This window comes from Parasteatoda tepidariorum, chromosome 12 (assembly GCF_982258835.1).
Source record: "Parasteatoda tepidariorum strain Cologne lab strain chromosome 12, Ptep-v5.0, whole genome shotgun sequence".
Classification (NCBI taxonomy): domain Eukaryota; kingdom Metazoa; phylum Arthropoda; class Arachnida; order Araneae; family Theridiidae; genus Parasteatoda; species Parasteatoda tepidariorum.
The window spans coordinates 59,853,920-59,869,736 of record NC_141766.1 but is presented as its reverse complement, the minus strand read 5'-3'; the positions used below and the strand labels follow the sequence as shown (position 1 = coordinate 59,869,736).

General features: G+C 28.7%; 1 protein-coding gene across 4 annotated transcripts in view; it reads right to left on the bottom strand.

The window, feature by feature from the left end:
- Window positions 1-15,817, bottom strand: part of LOC107449378 (HEAT repeat-containing protein 6) — a 140,013-nt gene that overhangs the window by 88,270 nt on the left and 35,926 nt on the right. For all 4 annotated transcript variants that reach the window (XM_087156225.1, XM_087156222.1, XM_087156224.1 and 1 more), the window contains 2 exons: window positions 13,380-13,488; window positions 1,829-1,921 (listed from right to left, as the gene is read on the bottom strand). In XM_087156225.1, coding sequence (XP_087012351.1) covers window positions 1,829-1,921; window positions 13,380-13,488 — 202 coding nt within the window. The remainder of the gene's footprint in view (window positions 1-1,828; window positions 1,922-13,379; window positions 13,489-15,817) is intronic.

Here is a 15,817-nt window from a genome sequence, read left to right as displayed (position 1 = left end):
CTTATTGGATGGATATTTGTAGGTTTAATCTTTTTGAAAATGTACTGTTTAATGGCCTTAATTTTTATAAACAAAATATAGGGATACTGCAAGGTAATTCTCTTTCTGGTGTTTTCGCTAATATTTTTTAAATTTTTTTGAAGCTAAATTTAGCAAGTTTAGTGATTTTAAAACTTTTAGATATATTGATGATTTAATTTTATTTAATTGTGATAATTATGATTTTATTTCTAATATTTATCCTAAAGAATTGGTTTTGAAGAAAACTAATGAAAATTGCTTAAATGTTGAATATTTAGATTTTAAAATTGATATTGTTGATAAACAAATTAAAATTGGGGTTTAAGATAAAATTAAAAATTTTAATTTCAAAGTTATTTTTTTCTATAATTTTGATACTAATTTGTGCAGCAAAATTTTCAAAAAAATAAAATCTGTAATAATGTTTTAAGTTTTCGAAAAGCAACTAGTATTTTTTTAAAAAATTTAGAAAGTAATGGTTTTCCTATTTAATTTTTGTAATATTGATTTTAAAATTAAGAAAATGATTGAGAATTATTAGTTTTTCATTTAATTAAGCAAAATTCAAGTCTTGATCAAGTTTTTCTATTAATGATGTCACTACTTTCTTAACTTCTGTCTTTTTTTTCTTTATACTGTGCAGGATAGGGGTGTTGTTTTTATGTTTATTTTAGTTGTGCCTTGCAGTCAGTTGTGTTATCTAGTTATTGGATTTTTATTTCAAGTAAGCATTCGCTCTTACTATTCGTATGTATTTGTGTTGTTTTTATTCTTCTTTATTTGCTTTTTGCATTTTATATTGTATATTATGTATCATATTCTTTTCCTGGACTTTGGCAAAACTTTTGGGGTACAAAGAGAGCAATTTTAGTATTTTGTCTTGCTCTCTCGATAGAAAAGGTTTTGCTTTTATGACTTCCGGAGCTGGTACCCCCTGAAGATGTCAGCTTTGGTTGTCATACTTATCCATTTTTTTCAAATGTTCATTCTCTTTTGTTTCAATTCTTTTTGGATTCACTGCTGCCTAGCGCATTTTTCCATTGGAAGTATTATTATTTTTAATTGCTTTTAGATTTTTAAATTCTTTTCTTAAATAATTAATATTTATCCAATATGCCTGATAATATAAGTGCACTAAATATTTTAAGTAAATATAATTTCAATATCCCGGAATTCTACGGGGTAATTATCAAAATGTAGACTGGTACGTTGAGCAAATCAAAAAGCTCGCAAAACTAAATCAATTTAATGAGTTAGCAGCTTTATATTTATTTATCTGGTGCTGCACTTTAATTTTTCCAAAACTCTCTTGACTGTCGTGCAGTAACTAAATTTGAAGATGCTTGTCAAAAGCTTTTTTTTAGAAAGGGTTTAATCCAAGAAATTAATTTGTCTGTTATTTAGACTCGCGTATGTCAACACGAGAGTTCGAATCCAGCCAGCAGAAGACTCCCTGCGCAGTAAATGGTGGCTGGTGCACGTCAAAACTGTTGGTGCACAAAGTCCTCCATGTTCCATAACAAATTATACCTCTGGGGGTACTGAATTGGAGAGTGATCATTCTCTGGTTCAGGTCAAAACTACGATCTGTGGATAATTGGATGGGTGTGTCCTATAAACCGATGTGGCACATGGGTGTGGCAGAAGTCGAATTCTAGGACATAGTTGCCATCACTGGAAAACAAGAACAATCACACCCCTTGCCATAATGGCCTATGACAACAACATCGTGATATATCATGTCATTAATTATGTCAAAAGTATATCATTACATTAGAAATATATAAATTTTAAAAAAATTACATACTTTCAGTATTCCAAGTATTTCTCCAATTTTTTTTATAACAGCAATTTCATATGAAAATATTAACTGCAAGCATTTAAGAGAGCAAATCAGAATCTAAATTTAAAAGAAAAAAAAACTTTATTTAATTCAATGAATACTTTTTTGACTTATATAATGTGATGAAAACTCGGGGTCAAATTATGCAATAAACAGAAAACGGGGCATGTTTTACTTAGAATTAGGAAGATAGTGCCTAATTCTTCTGATATAGGCACCTTATTTATCATTAGGACTAAGCGATAAATGATGTATCGCGAAATATCGATATAATGCATATATCGGCAGGTTGATAATGACTTTCGATTTAAGGCGATGCATCAGAAATCTAATTTAAGCTGTCGGTATACAGCGACACTCGCGGTTTAATGATATAACATGTGAGGATTTGCCTACGCTAATACTGTCACAGCCCTGGTGAAGACGATTTCAATTCAGTCTAGCTGCGAAGATGTTTATTACGTCCAGCTATGAAGAAGATGTCCATTTTGTGATGTTGGATGACAAAAAAGAATTGAATCTTAACTCCTGGTTTTGCACGAGGATCAGCGTTAAAATATAAACATAATACATGGTTTCTCTATGCGCCATTTTTGTCTCTCGGGATTTAGCAATTCTCGTCAATTATTTTTAGTAGACTTACTATTACTTTGTGACCGCTATGCAGTTGCTGTTGTCAAATTTTTGTTCTGAGCTCAATCCATAAATGAAAATAAAACATGAATTTTAAAAAAAAGATTATTCATTGATTTTTTTAATGATTGTTTTTCACTTTAAGTGATAAAATTTAATAGGGGTATTTTGCATTTAAATAATTTATACTTAGAACTATTTAATTCCTACTTTAGAACATATGTTAAATCGCTATGTCTAACAGTCCCTATATCACGATACATTGCCCAATACTCTTTATCATAAGAGGCTCCTTCAAAAACTATAGACAAAATCTAATAACAAAGTTGAATCAATTTATATGAATTGTTGGCAATGGCGTCGTCAGATAATATTTATTGGGGGGGGGGCATACTTAGACTTATTTTCAAGTTCCTTGAAAAAGAGAGAAAAATATTTCCCTTGCCCTTATTATATACATATAGGAAATACGCACACCCATAGATTGATTTTAAGTAACTTTTATTTAATGTATGACAAAAACATGACATCAAACAGAAAAAAATTATATTTTACAATCAAATTAATATATTTTACTAAAATTCAATGCATTATTATGAAAACTGAAACATCTTGATTCTATGATGAAGAGTGTTCCTCAATCTACGTCCTTGTGGGGGGATTAATCTTAGACTATGTCAACCTTCATCTATCAAAAGGTACCTCGTGATAGATTCAAGTTAACATGTGTTATATACTATTGATTTGGTATTTAATATTTGTAGTGGTAGTTACGCCACATTACTCCCCTTCCAGAATTTTATCTGTGATAGAATTCGATGAACAATTACCACTAGTTGATTAATGCTGTTTATTTATTAACTTAAATTTTTGCTCATTATATATATTTTTTTTTTCTTCCAAGCATTTCGCTCGTTATTTTTTTTTTTATTTTTTATTTTATAGCTTTTTTTTTGTTGCTATTTTTTCCCATCATTTTTTTATAGCTTTTCGCTATTATTATTTTTTTATAGCTTTTCGCTATTATTATTTTTTTCTAGCATTTCGCTCATTATTATTTATTAACCGGGAGACTTTATTTACTTCACCGGATTTTATTTATTTTTTTTTTTTTAATAAGCAAATCAACTGTTTTTTTTAATGTGGATTCATCCATCAATATTGACAATTTCTTATCACGTCCGTAGGTCACCAATGTGGGGGGATTAATCTTAGACTATGTCAACCTTCATCTATCAAAAGGTACCTCGTGATAGATTCAAGTTAACATGTGTTATATACTATTGATTTGGTATTTAATATTTGTAGTGGTAGTTACGCCACATCCTCATATATAATTTTAGAATCATCTTTAAGAATCGAGTTTTAAAAAAAATATACAAATTAGGGATCGCAAATTACCATTTAAGAGTGGGAAAAAACAATATGAAAATCTAAAGAATCACTATTAAGACAAACAGAATTAAAGTTTTAAAACCAGTTTGATTGCTGAATTAAGTTTAGAGTGCCTGAAATAAGTGTCTTTCAATTCTTCTATGTTTTTTCAACAACTGTACATACATTTCTAATCTCACCTTCTCAATTGATGATTAGCCATATTTTGATTTTCCTTTTCTCAACTAAAGTACTGTAGAGAATCAATTATCCGGGATGCTCGGGACCATCGCTATCCCGGATGTCTGAATTTCCAGGTTTTCTGGATCGACCAAAAACTGTCGTTAATCGATGTTTTATTGCACCCGAATTACAAGGAAAAAGTGTAACACATTTTAAAATAGGAGAAAAAAGAAAAGCACTCCTAAATTTAAAAAGAAAAAAAAATGGTAGGAAAATAACATTCAAATGAATAACAAAAATTTGTAAGTTTAGACAAGAGAAACAAGTTTAAAAAATACAAAATTCTCATATTTATTTTTTAAAAATAATTACAATTCCTAAATTAACTAATATAAACAAAACCAATGATTAAATAACGCAATATATTTTATACCTAATTATACGGGGGGATGATAAAATAAAAGGAAAACTTATTAATCTAAATAAAAACAACACTTGGAAATTATCGAACCAAAACGATAGTTAAAAAAGGCACTCGGAACAAGGTAAGATCAATAAGATCAACGGAATTTAAAAAAAAAAGCCTAATGATAAAACTTATGAATAAAAAGAACTAATTTATTGAGTGTGAAATTTATCGTGAAAAGAAAAAATATCAAACATTGTGGAATCAGGAAAACAAAAATGCAATCTGCTTCATAAAATAATCGTATGTTTAAATTAATAGACAATTCTCCTTTCATAATTTTTATAAAAACACGATTTTTAATTAAAGCAGGTGTGATTCCACATCAAGAAAAACTTTCAAAATGATACCTCGCTTTCAAAGAATCAGAATTTATTCAGAAGGAAAAGATTTTATTTTTATTAATCAATGTCAAATAGATAAATATATTTTTTATTTCGTCTTCTGTTCACTGATATGCATGTGCAATGCATTTTTCCCCCACCCCCTCGTAAATCAAACAGAAAACGAAATCAGCATGCCAGTCCTTTGAGTTTGATTGACAGCCTAAAGGAGAAAATAAAACATTCGTCCCTTCTCTGCCTCCTCTCGATCTAAAGATTTTCAAGGTCACAGAAGAAATGACGTTCCTCCGGGTAAACGGGAGGGGGGAATTTATTTTTATTAATCAATGTCAAATAGATAAATATATTTTTTATTTCGTCTTCTGTTCACTGATATGCATGTGCAATGCATTTTCCCCCCACCCCCTCGTAAATCAAACAGAAAACGAAATCAGCATGCCACTCCTTTGAGTTTGATTGACAGCCTAAAGGAGAAAATAAAACATTCGTCCCTTCTCTGCCTCTCTCGATCTAAAGATTTTCAAGGTCACAGAAGAAATGACGTTTCTCCGGGTAAACGGGAGGGGGGAATTCCCCCCTTCCTCACATTTTCCTCTACTCTACTTCAAGGATGAGTCCAATTTCTGCTTTTTTTCATAATCGTTCCAGTTTAAAATGATGGGAAAATAGAGCAAAATTTCCCCCGTTTTTCTGGTTTCCCGGTTATCTCAATACCGGATAAATGATTCTCTACTGTGTTAATTTGTGATCCTTTTTTTCACTTCATTTGTGACAAGAACTCTAGAAATGTATCGAAGGAGTAATCTTTATGGAACATCTTGTACTCAGTGTTAAGAATTGTCCAATTAAGCCATAAGGCGGAGCTCAAGTCAATATCAGTTGCTATTCAGAATTCAATTGTCAGAATTCAGTTGCCATTCAACTCTGGAGCAGGGCACATCTCCCTGTCACTTTACAATGATCTTGTCAATTTTTATATCATTAATTTTGAAAATAAATTATTATGTGTGTTCGAGTCCTCTGATTAATAGATCGATACATCACGAACACTTAACACTCAGTTCTATTAAAAAGTACTATTAAGTGCACAGAGAAGTACAAATCAACTGTAGTATCTCCAATAAAATACAATATAAAGTACCGACTGAGTAAAAACTTTCAGACTAGTAAAAACATTTAAGAAAAATCAAAAAAATCAATTTAAATCTCCTTTATTTAATTTTTAAAATATATTATTACAAAATAACTCGACAAACAAGATTTGTAATTACAGTGAAAGCCCGATTTTACGTTTTCTGTCAGACTAGCGATAAAAAACGCTCGAATTGAACAACGTAAAATCGGGGTTAAGAAAAATCCATGCATATTTTTTAAAATTGACACCTACCAGTTAAATTAATGGAAAAAATGAGTAATCTTTACTTGCTTTTCGTTTCTAGCTACAATTTCGTATACAGCTCGTTCAATACTAAAATTTTTTTGCAAATTTTCTACTTGATTTACATTTGCAAGTAAAAATTGTTTTAGAGTTTTTATGCTTTGTATCGCTTGATCAGCTGTTGGCACGTCTTCTGTTATTTCATCGTCATCAGCACTATCGTCGGAATCAGGCATTAAATCACTTATGAAAGGGATTTCTGAAGTAATGATATCTGTGTCACAGTCGATGTTATGCATCATAGACTTCCAGAAGGTCCTCAACTTCAGACACGCTACCTTCTTCTTCTTCCAAAACAACAGCGCTCTCCTCCTCCGATATTGAAAATCCTGCTTTATTGAATCCATTGATAATGCACTTTCGGTCGACACTGTCCCAAGCTGAAGATATCAAATTAAGAGCCTCAAGAACATTAATTTTTGCCTTAGAAGCATCCTGAAAGTAACCAGAATCAAGAAACATTAGAGATTTTCTAACTAGTTGAGTTGCTTCCGGCAACTCTCTTTAAATGATCGTATAATTTCTAAATCCAGTGGTTGAAGTTTGCTCGTACAGTTAGCTGGAAAAAACTCTATTCGCACGTTTTTCAATTTAAGGTTTAAATGAGCAGTGCATTGGTCTAGGAATAAAATGATGTTCGATTTAATATCCAGTTTTCGAAGAAAATTTTTAAGTAATGCTTGCGTCACCCATGCTTTTTCGTTTGAAGTGTAATCGGTAGGAAAACTTTTGATATTTTTGAAACACCGTGGTTTCTCTGCTCTACCGATCACAAGAGGCGTTAACTTTTGGCTACCATCGGCATTTGCACTGAGCAAAACAACATTTTTGAAAGCTTTCCTCCATGGCAATTTTCACCTTTAATTGTCAATGTCTCGTTTGGCAATAGGTTGAAAATCAATCCCGTTTCATCCGAATTAAATATGTCAGTTGGATTATAGCCCTTTAATAAATTTGGCAGAGTTTCTTATTTCCACTGTTACACAATTGTCATATCCACACTATTGGATTCGCAACAGATAGATTTGAAGCATAAATTGTTCCTTTTTTTTTAATCGATCGATCCAGCCATTTGATGCACTGAAGCCTTGGAGTTTAAGCCTTTCAGCAATTTCAAGCACCTCCTCTCTCAGGATGGATCCATGTATAGGAATCTTTGCTGCTCTGGCTTCCTTGAACCAGTTCTTTAAAATGTTTTCTAACTCATCATACGGAGATGTTTTAAGGGTTTTTCTCTTCTTGGCATATTTTCCGAGTTTTTTAGCGTTTAGTTCTACTGAAGCTTCTTGCTTTAAAATCATTTGCAAAGTTGAATAAGCAATACCTAAAGATTTAGCAAGATCAACTTTAGTGCCATGAAATTCTTTAGCTTTTTCGATGATTTCAGCCAGAGAAAGGCATTTTCGTTTCGACATCTTCTTTCGAGAAAAGAACACGATGACTGAGGTTTTGAAAATAAGAAAAAATGCTATAGCTTTCAAACTCAAACAAAACCGACTGAAAATCTCATTTGGTATGCTAGTACGGAAAAATGACTAAAACCATTTCGAATAGAATAAAAAACTTTTTTTTGATCTGTTTGTAGAAAAACGCATCAAGCGGGATTTTCATAAAAGGGGTAACGCAAAATCCGGGATTTTTTAACATTATCGGGGTATAGGCAATTTTCACGGATCAGCAGGAAATGACGTAAGAAGCGGGATAACGTACGAAACGGACACCGTAAAATCGGGGTTCCACTGTATATAATTTTCAGTTTTTTGTGTTACTTCTTAACAATTTTAAAATTAATTGTACAATAATATTTAAATCCTTTTTATTTTTCGAATTTTTTTTCACTGACCTTTAAGTTTTTATTAAAATTATACAAAAATTGAAATTTATTCAAACATTAGGTTAGCACATTAAGAAAAATTTATTTAAATTACGCCTAAGACATTTTTCCTAGATTGCACTTGAGAAATAAAAATTTGTGCAACTTTCTTATTGTCAATAACGTCTAAAATGTTTTTAAGGACGTAACACATTGCTACATGATTTAATCTCTTTTGGGTCACTGTTGATCTTAAATACATTTTTAATTTTCTTAAAGTACTGAAGCCTCTTTCGGCCAGCCTCCTTTGCACCAGCTCGATTTTGATGGCATCTATGTCAATTTCTGGATAACAAATTAAGCTTTCCGATTTTTCGAACTTAAGCAGAAAATTTTCCAACAAAATTTGCTTTTTACCACCTGGCTGATCTAAAATTCGATTTTTTTAACCCACTTATTGCTGTATCTAACATCTAATAAAATTGTTGGTGATAATATTCTTCACACGAAATATAATTAGTTTCACACAAAGGAGCAAGTCCACTGTATCTCTTAGGTGGTTTTTTTGCCTTTGTTTTGTTAAATTGCTGCAGGACATTCTTCAAAAAATTTTGAAAAGTTATCTTCAGTTCGCAGATCTGACAATCCACCAATCATAACTTCAATAGATTTACACAAACCTGACAATGTGTTTTTTGATACATATATATTTTTTATATGTGTTTTTTTATATATTATAAAGATATATATATAATGTGTAGTAAAGGATTAAGTAGTTTTAAAATTGTTCTTAAGTTCTATAAAACGCACTAATTGTATGACGATGTATACAAGCAATGTTTTTTCGACTAGGTATTGTTTTAAATATTCTGTTAAATTAAAATACTTTAAATTTTGTTGACATTTTTAACTTATTAAAAGATTTAGCCCCTGTTGATTCATACATTATTTATACAATGCTTTATATTAAATAATTAAAAAAAATTAAAAATTAAAACATATAAAGTACTAAAAATATATGAAGTGTCATGTGTCACATTTCATTTTAATGTATACGCATGTCCTCCTTTTCAAAAGTCTCAATTGAAAAATAAAAAGAATTTATTTTTTTAAATACGTTGAAGTAAAAGTAAAGTTACTTAAATCCAATGGGTACAGTGTCTTAAAAATATTGTTTTATTTCGAAAGGAACATTTTGTCTGTTAAAATTTTTGAGGAGAATGACATGGAATTTATAAAAGCAAATATTATGTCATGTAATCCTATGTGATAACAGAATCATGAATGAGATGAATTTTTTGGGACAGATTTTAACATTTTAAATTGAAGTCAAACTTTTAAATAAATATCAGAAAAAGCCATAAAACGTTTTGCTAAACAAAAACAAAAAAAAGCAAACAAAAAAAACACTTTTCCTTACTATGAATTTGACTTGATCTGGATTTCTGAGATGAAAGATACATAAAAAATAATACTAGAAAAACTATCTTAAACATTTGTTACAGTAGAGATTATAATGATTAAAATAAATATATTTATAAAACTCTAAATTGCAACAAAAAAGGTGGAAAATTCAAGATTATTAAAGCAATTTTAAGACTAGCGTTTTTCTCATCTTGTTCTGGTTTAATTTTTATGGTTTTAAAAAAGGAAAATAAAATTATTCAGTTGATTGACAGAATTAGTATTCATATTTTAAAGAAATGATAAATTAAAATAATTATGGTCAAAATAATTTTTATGCATATTTTATGTAATATATTTACCTTTTTATTATTTACAAGAAAAGAAACAGACAAGATGAGATATTTTGGTTTTCTTGGATCACATGCTTCATTTTGGTAACCACAAAAACTTTATATAAATTTACACAAAGAAATAAAGACAACACATAGAACTCTCATTTTCTTCCTTTATCGGCAGTATTTATAATTTCAGAATTAAATTTTTTTTTAAATTTATACTTTTAATTCAGAAGAAAAGATTTGTTAAAAATGCCAAATTATGAAAATGTTGTTTAGCACAAACTAATTACTTTACGATTCTCATATTATTTTGATAAAAACAAAATAAGTAAAATTACATAAAGTACCCTTAAAACACTTATACAATAAATTAAGTTTAACAAATTATCCCATTCTTAAAAGAGAAAAAAAAAATTATTAGTTTTTATTACTGACTGTAATAAAATCATATGAATTTTTTGCATTTAAAATATTTCTTCATTCTTTTAATTAATTAAAATGTAAGTTGATGTTAATTTTTTGTATTTAAGAACATAAATTATCAATAATTATATAAATTTTTAAATTACATGTAAATTTATTTATAATAATAAACGTGACATTAAATTTCTGAATGAAAACAAAGTTATTGAAAGGTCATAAAAACTCTAAGTTTTGATTTATAATTTTAAAAATTTAAAAGTTACATTGATTTCATAAATATGAAATAAAAACAAACTCCATGCATTAAAAATAAATTCATGCACAAAAAATGAACAGTAAAATCAAGAACTAATGTAATCCTATAAATGATATACAAACTAAATACTAATATAATATACTAACTACAAAACATAAAAGAATTCTTACAGTACATAAACATACAATTATAAATGTATTAATTGATTTAATACAAACATTTGCTTACCTCCCTAAAAATGGATTTGATTAATAATTTCTTATTATCCAATGATAAACTTCATCACAAAAACTTTATATAAACTTTATTAAAAAGAAACTAATAATTTAAGTTAAAACAATTAATGAAACAAAATATAGAAGTAAACAAATATTTACATTTATCTTAATTTTGAACTGGAAATGGCTAATTTAAATAATGGAGCAATAGAACTGTCTGCGCTTTGTACTTATGAGAAGACTTAGAATGATTATATATCAGAGAAATCTCTTGAGAAAATCACCAAAAAAACATAATAAATAAAAAAAAAAAATAGAAAGTGTCAACTAGAGTCTTCCCCTACTTGAATATCTAAAAGTAAGCTTTTATACATCTGTTTTCCAAGAAATTCTAGATAATTGTCTATTTGAGACAATATGTGAATAGATAGTCAACAAAGTGATGGGTCTGTTGATATCTGACATTTTAAAAAAGGGGACAAAACAATCCAGGGTCATAAATAAGATAAAGACAATTTCAAAATGCAAATGCCATTTTCCCATAGCAAAAACTAAGGGGGCTATTTTTGAGGTATCAAATGACTGGATACTTTAGAATCAATCTTTATCTGTTAACAGTGTAAAAAGTGTTTTATTGCTCATTGAAGGAAAGGGTGACAGTGACAATTCTTGTTGTTCTCTAAACACCTGTTTTACTTCTTCTATACAGTGCATTTTATTTTTACTAAATTTTAAATATATATATACTAAATATTAAATATATATATCTTTAAATTGTATAATATATTAAGTTGCACTATGTGAAGAGAGTGAGAGAAAAAGAGAGTAAAAGTTATGGAAATAAAACATAAATATTTTCTCAAAATAATGGACCCTGGCTTCCCAATTATTGGGGGGGGGGTCTGCACCCCTATGGTTCTGACACCAGTGATTGTTAGCAACCCATCTAGCTTTAGAAAGAAAAAAATATATCAGCAAAATGTATTAGAATAATATAAATTCAAAGATTTTGAACAAACTTATTCAAAAAAGGTCATGTGTTCAATTTTTGTGACTGTAGAGAAATTAAGTTCTATCATTATAATTTTAAAAAAGAAAAAAAAAAGGGTAGATTAACTTTTTGAAAGATCAAATCTTTGAAAAACTTGCATCTAATAAGTCCCAGAGTTCTAAATGTTGAATTTACTTCTGAAATATAAACTTCCCTCTTAATGTGTTTTATTTTAAACTACAACTGCACAAAACTGAAAAAAAAATCATTGAAAAATTTATTATTTAACTTAGAAATCTGTTCCACAGGTGGAAAAGAAGCCCCCCTATATTTGATACAGTTCTGTGACTGCAAGCCATTTATCCATAGATTGTTAATAGATGAAACTTTCCCGAGAAAAAAAAGTAGCTCAAATGTTTTGGAAAAAAAATAATACATTTTTAAGCACTTCATACAGATGGGAAGAAACACTACTAAGTCATTCTAAGGTGCATACAAATCCAAGATAAGTTAATAGATTTCGTTCGTAAATGTAAAGACATGATTTAGTTTTATTAGATAAGAAGTGATAGAAGAAAAAAATAGTTATTAAAAACTCAAATCTTGAAAACAAAATGATAGCTAACCCTTGAGCATAAATTATATATACAAATGAAGTCAATAAGATGTTTGACAAACTATTTAACAATTCCCAAATTTTAAAAATAAATGTAACTTATCAAAAAGAAATTAGTTTTTGAAACTCGCATTTTTATATGAATATAAATATAAAATACCAAATAGCACAGTTCCTTAGATGCCTGAGTTAAAATTAATCTCAGCAGAAAAGAAATTATGAAAAGTCATAGGTATGGATGGTGTTGTCGACACTGAAGCTCTTTACCTAACATACTTCCGCATTACAGTTTCCGGTATATTTTGAGGCCATTTGGCTCATAATGAGATATCATTGTGACTTGAGTAGTATTTTGCATATTTGTCACTTGATTTATTATTTGTTTTTAAGACCTGTCATAACAAGAAGCAAGAATTGTCATTTGAAAAAAAAGAACCATTATAAAACACTTTTTACCTTATCAACAATATACTAACATCACTGACAATTTGTATAATGAACCTAATCTTGCTGCTGTTAACTCTAATGCATGATGGTGCATGGCTTTCAACAAGAATACACAGTAATAGTAAACAGAGGCCAAATTGGGACCGCCAAAAAAGCGAGTTCTTTTCAGCAACCATGCCACTTTTTTTTAACAATACACTTATAAATGATCAAATGATCTGAAACAAATGAGCACTTCAAATTCGCTAGAATTGCTTAATATTTTATGAAATACAGCATATTTGAGTTAAGAAATTATTTAATTTATTTCTTTTATTAAATACAAAATTATCAGTTTGAAAATTTTACCTTGTAGAATAAGCTGTAGTAAGCAGCTGTATACTATCTAACCAGAAGTACAGCAAGTCAAGAATTCGAGATTGTTGTTGTTAACATTTATATTGAAAACACCATACATAGTTCAGAAACCTGATAATTTACTGCTACATACTAATTTTGGCTTATCATAGATCTTTGAAGTAATGAACACAGATATTTTTAAGGCTATAGAACAAAGAAAATATATTACCTTTGCATTTATTTTACTATTTTCACTAACTGACTCTTTAAGAAGTGATAGACATTTTTGAAAACAAACATTCATCTTCTTAGACAAGTGGACAGTTTCACTGTGATTTCTACAATGATAAAGTTTATTTCAAAGAATATAAACAGAAAAAGGCTTAGAATAGATAGCAAACATAGAAATTTGTTGGCAAAAGCTATGGTTTAAAAAAAATGAATGTTTTTTATTTGAATAAAATTTTCTAAATTTTTTTTAACAATTATCAGCCAAATCATTCGACATGTTCATAATACAAACCAAGTTCATAATATAAACTATTATTTAAAAACTATAATACAGCTAAAATAATTCATTTAAATATTTAAAATTATGACAAACTAATCATTGAATAAATTAAATCATAGTTGTTAAAACGATCCTAAAATTTGAAAGAAATACTGTCAATTAGATATCCAATGAAGAGTAAATCAGTTTAGATCAGAAAACATTAATGAAAATAAATTATTCAATGTTACTCTGTCACAACAAGTCTTTCTTCATTATTGATGCTCACTAACTACATATTTAATAAGTTTTAAAAGCATTTGTATCCAAATAAATATGAAACTAAATGGGTATAACTGAAATATGTTTATTGCCAGTAAATTATTCTATATATAGTAAATGGAAATTTATAATTTTAAGCTTTCATGACACTATTATCCACTTTTAGACATTTTTTTTACTTAAACTATTTTAAAAGATAATAATTTACATACTTCTCCCTTTCATTACTTCGTTGGATAAAACATTCCTTATGAATGAAATAAGTCTTTGGAAAAAAAATCATATGTTTATAAGTAAGGCCCGGATTTTGATGACATTTGCATTTTTTTGCATTTTTGGACATTTTTTGTCCTTTAGAGCAGTGGTGCGCAAACTTTTTTCGACTGCGACCCCTTTTGTAGAGAGAAAATTTTCGGCGACCCCTAGAGATAAATGTTCACAAATACGATGTATATTTCGCGCATTTCTTTCGTTTCATCGAATAAAAACATCATCATATTTAACTCATATTAATTTTATTTATAATTTTAAGAAAATACTTTTTGTATAACTCAAAAATCAGTAATTGCCCTTTAATGAGATGTATATGGCTGCAAGTTTCTAATTATCTCATCGATGTTTGGATGTATGTTGCTAATTGCAATTCGCATATCATCTTCAGGGTTTAAACGCGAGCGGTATTTAGTTTTTATTGAAACTAGTTTGCTAAATCCAGTTTCACATAAATACGTTGATGCAAATTGTATTAACACTCTGATGGCATTCTTGCATAAAACGGGATATTGTTTTTCCACGGATAGCCAGATAGAGAATACATTACGCATTACTGTCAAAGAAAGAGTGGACAGCATGAAATTGCAATTAAACAGTTAGTGGCGGCGCTTCACTCTTTATATGTACATTGTATAGTATGCAGCATGCAGGGATAATGCATTTCATAAAAATTTGGCGGCCCCCACAGGGGTCGCGACCCCTAGTTTGCGCACCACTGCTTTAGAGCATTTTTTGAGATTTATAGGGCATTTTCTTTAAATTTTGTGGCGTATTTTGCATTTTAAAGCATTTTTTAAATTTTTTGTTAATTTTTATTATTTTTTATTATTACACTGGTTTCTAAACAATGAAGAAAATCTCTAGGATATTAAAAGGTGAAGCAACATCTTTTCAAATTGAAGAAGAATCGTCAGTAAGTGTGACCGTCCTTTTCAAGTACGCACCAATAACATCAGTAGACGTTGAAAGAAGCTTCTCCTGGTATAAAAATTTGCTTTCAGACAAGAAACGCTCGCTTACATTTCAAAATATTTAAAAAAAAATTACTAATCCACTGTAATTCTGATATTTAGTAATATTATGAGATGGAAGTTGTTATATTTTTAGGAGACAATATATTTTTCTTTTTTTTTGTTGTTGTTATTTTAGGATATAAAACATATTTTTCAAACTTTAATGAATGTAGAACAAGTATTGCATTGCTTTACATTTTTTAAAACGACTCATGATAATTTTAAAGAGTAAAACATTGTTTTAGTTCAATATTTTTACTTCTATTTAAATCATGTCATAAGGCATTTTTAGCGCAATTTTCGCATTTTAAGGGCATTTTTTGCACTTTTAAGGGCATTTTTTGCACTTTTTAGGGGCATTAATTGAGATTTTTTAGGTCATCAAAATCCGGGCTCTATTTATAAGTAATTCATATTTATAATTTTATTTATAAATATATTTATGAAATATTGTATAAAAATATTTTCAATTAAATAATTTATTTTAAAAAATTTAAATCAATATTTTAAAAATAAAAAAAATCAAGTCATGTAAATTGCCATTTTAATCATCACTCCAACCCTATTATTCTTTTATTTTTAGACTTTTAAAAAATTAGCAACAAAATG